The sequence below is a fragment of the Chiloscyllium plagiosum genome, unplaced genomic scaffold (assembly GCF_004010195.1).
Source record: "Chiloscyllium plagiosum isolate BGI_BamShark_2017 unplaced genomic scaffold, ASM401019v2 scaf_4981, whole genome shotgun sequence".
Lineage (NCBI taxonomy): Eukaryota > Metazoa > Chordata > Chondrichthyes > Orectolobiformes > Hemiscylliidae > Chiloscyllium > Chiloscyllium plagiosum.
Genome location: NW_025208957.1, coordinates 1 through 2,675, shown reverse-complemented (window position 1 = coordinate 2,675; position 2,675 = coordinate 1). Strand labels below are relative to the sequence as shown.

At 49.8% G+C, this 2,675-nt stretch overlaps 1 protein-coding gene across 1 annotated transcript in view; it reads left to right on the top strand.

Annotated features, from left to right (window-relative positions):
* LOC122546746 (protocadherin-16-like) overlaps nt 1-2,671 on the top strand; it is a gene marked incomplete at both ends in the record, with an annotated part of 15,409 nt that extends 12,738 nt beyond the window's left edge. Inside the window, 2 exons of the mRNA XM_043685386.1 lie at nt 564-705; nt 981-2,671. Coding sequence (XP_043541321.1) covers nt 564-705; nt 981-2,671 — 1,833 coding nt within the window. The remainder of the gene's footprint in view (nt 1-563; nt 706-980) is intronic.
* Nucleotides 2,672-2,675: the final 4 nt, after the last annotated feature.

The following is a 2,675-nucleotide window of genomic DNA, read 5'->3' as shown; positions in this document are numbered from 1 at the left end:
CACACACTCATGGACACACACACACACTCTCTCTCACACACACTCATGGACACACACACACACACTCTCTCTCACACACTCATGCACACATAGACACACACTCTCACTCACACACATGCAAATGCACACTACAGACACACACACAGTCTCTCTTGCTCTCTCACACACAGTCTCTCTGACACAATCATGTACACAGTCTCTCTCACACACACAAACACAGTCTCACACATGCACACACACAACTCACACACACATACAGGCATACACAGACACAGTCTCACACACAGACACAGTTTGTCTCTCATACACAGTCTCTCACACAGTTACATGCACACAGACACACATACTCACACACACACTCACGTACACACACAGTCACACACACAGTCTCACACACAGTCTCACACACACATAGACACAGTCTCACATACTTACATAAACATGTGGAATGTACAGGAACGGAGACTGAGACACGCATTTGTAAGTTTAATAATTGAGTTTGACTTTCTGTGCGACCTTTCTATGTGTGTTGTTCTGAATTGTCCATGTTTCTGTCTTACCAGGTAACAATGTCAGAGTTTGCAAGTTCCGGGAGCAGCATAGTTACTGTGACAGCCACTGACCGTGATCCTGGTGAAAATGGGGAAATCATGTACAGCCTGAAATCCCCAAAAACTGGAGGATTTTCCATTGACCCTCACAATGGTGAGTGCTACTCCCTCCCACCCCCCCCCCCCCCCCCACCCCCAGAGGGTCAAGAGGAGGGGAGGGGGTGTGTCTCTCCACAGGGTAGTGTGTGTCTGATGTCAGAGTGGGTGAAGTCTGAGGCTCGGGGTGAGGAGTCGGGGGGAGTTAGGGAGCGGGGGGTTTTGGGGAAGAGGTTGGGAGCAGTTTGTGTTGTGACAAAAGCTGGGTGTGTGAGTGGGGAATGGACGATGGGGTAGTCTTGTGTGGTTACTTGTTTGTTTCCTCTGTTTTAGGGACTCTGTTTACTGTGAGGGATGTGGATCTGAGGCTGGCTGAACCTTTGGACCTGGTGATTGAAGCACGAGACTGCGGCTCCCCACCTCTCTCTTCTTTTACCACGGTTCAGATCCAGGTGCTGGACATCAATGACCACTCTCCATCCTTCACTCAGCCCGAGTACAAGGCTCAGGTACTGGAGGACCTGCCTCCAGGAAGCACCATCCTGACCCTGGAGGCTATTGACTTGGATTACTCCTGGGATAACAGTGGCCTTGATTACAGCATTATCAGTGGGGACACAGGTAATGTGTTCCAGCTGCAGAGCCAACTGCAGGTTATAGACGGTCACTTTAGGACGACTGCCTCTCTCATACTGCTCGACACTTTGGATTTTGAAACTGTCACCAAGTACAATTTAACCATCGCATCATTGGATTATGGAGTCCCTCAGCGCAGTGCACTCGCCTCTGCCGTCATTACAGTACAGGATGTCAATGATAATGCTCCTGTCTTTAACCGTACTCAATACAAAGTGACTGTGAGTGAGGATGTTGCTGTAGGGACTGAGATTGTCCGAGTGGCAGCTCATGACCTTGATTCTGGGGGTGACTCTGTGCTGCGATACAGTATCAGCTCAGGTGATGAAGATACGCAGTTCGAGGTGGGTGAGAGAACAGGGATTGTCAAATTACGTAAAGCCCTTGATCGTGAGGCACGGTCTCGGCACACAATCATCATCCAGGTGACCGATGGCCAGGCCCCTCAGGCTAACTTTGCCCTGGTCCCACTGACAGTGGAACTAAAGGATGTGAATGACAACCAACCCTTCTTCCCAATGCAAACACTGAGTGCTAACATCCGCGAGAATTTGCCAGCTCATTCGCTCGTGGCCAAAGTCCGTGCCATCGACTTTGACTGTGGAAGATTTGGTGAGTTACAATACTCGATCATCAGCCAGCCCATCTCCATGACAGGCTTTGGGAAAGACAAAGAAATGTTTGACATTAACCAGCTGAGCGGAGAGCTTCACACAAAACTCTCATTTGATTTTGAGAAGTTGAACTCCTTTCAGGTTGTGGTGAAGGCAGTGGATTCTGGGAACTCCTCAGCCACTGTCACTGTCCAGGTCCATGTGACTGGGGAGGATGAGTACGATCCCATTTTTGTCAACCCCGTGTATAACTTTGTTGTCCCAGAGAACGCAAAGAAGGGCCAGAGCATTGGGCAAGTGATAGCCACGGATGAGGATGGAGGTCTCGATGGGATTGTCCTGTACTCACTGTTAACCCCATCACAGTACTTTGAGGTGAACAAAACTACAGGTGACATCATCCTCAAGATGGACAATCAGAGACACCAAGGCAAACGATCAAAGAGAGAAACTCGGACAATGACCCTCAACATCCAGGCCAAGAGCCCACTGGTATCCTCCAGATTCTCCAGCACCAAGGCACATATTGACATCACTCAGACCTCGTTTGGATTAACAACTGAGCTCAATTGGTTGCTGATAGTTGCCTTGGCAGCGTCACTGGGAATTGGGGGGATTCTTGCCATCATCGGCTTGGCCCTGGTGATCATCCGAGCCAGGAGGAGAAGGAAGAACCAAGAGGCAAGCAGCGGCTCACAGCTCGACAACATTCCGGAACCCACCTTCCAGAAACTGGGAACTGAGGATGCCACTTTACCATCCAGTGACCGTATCTACC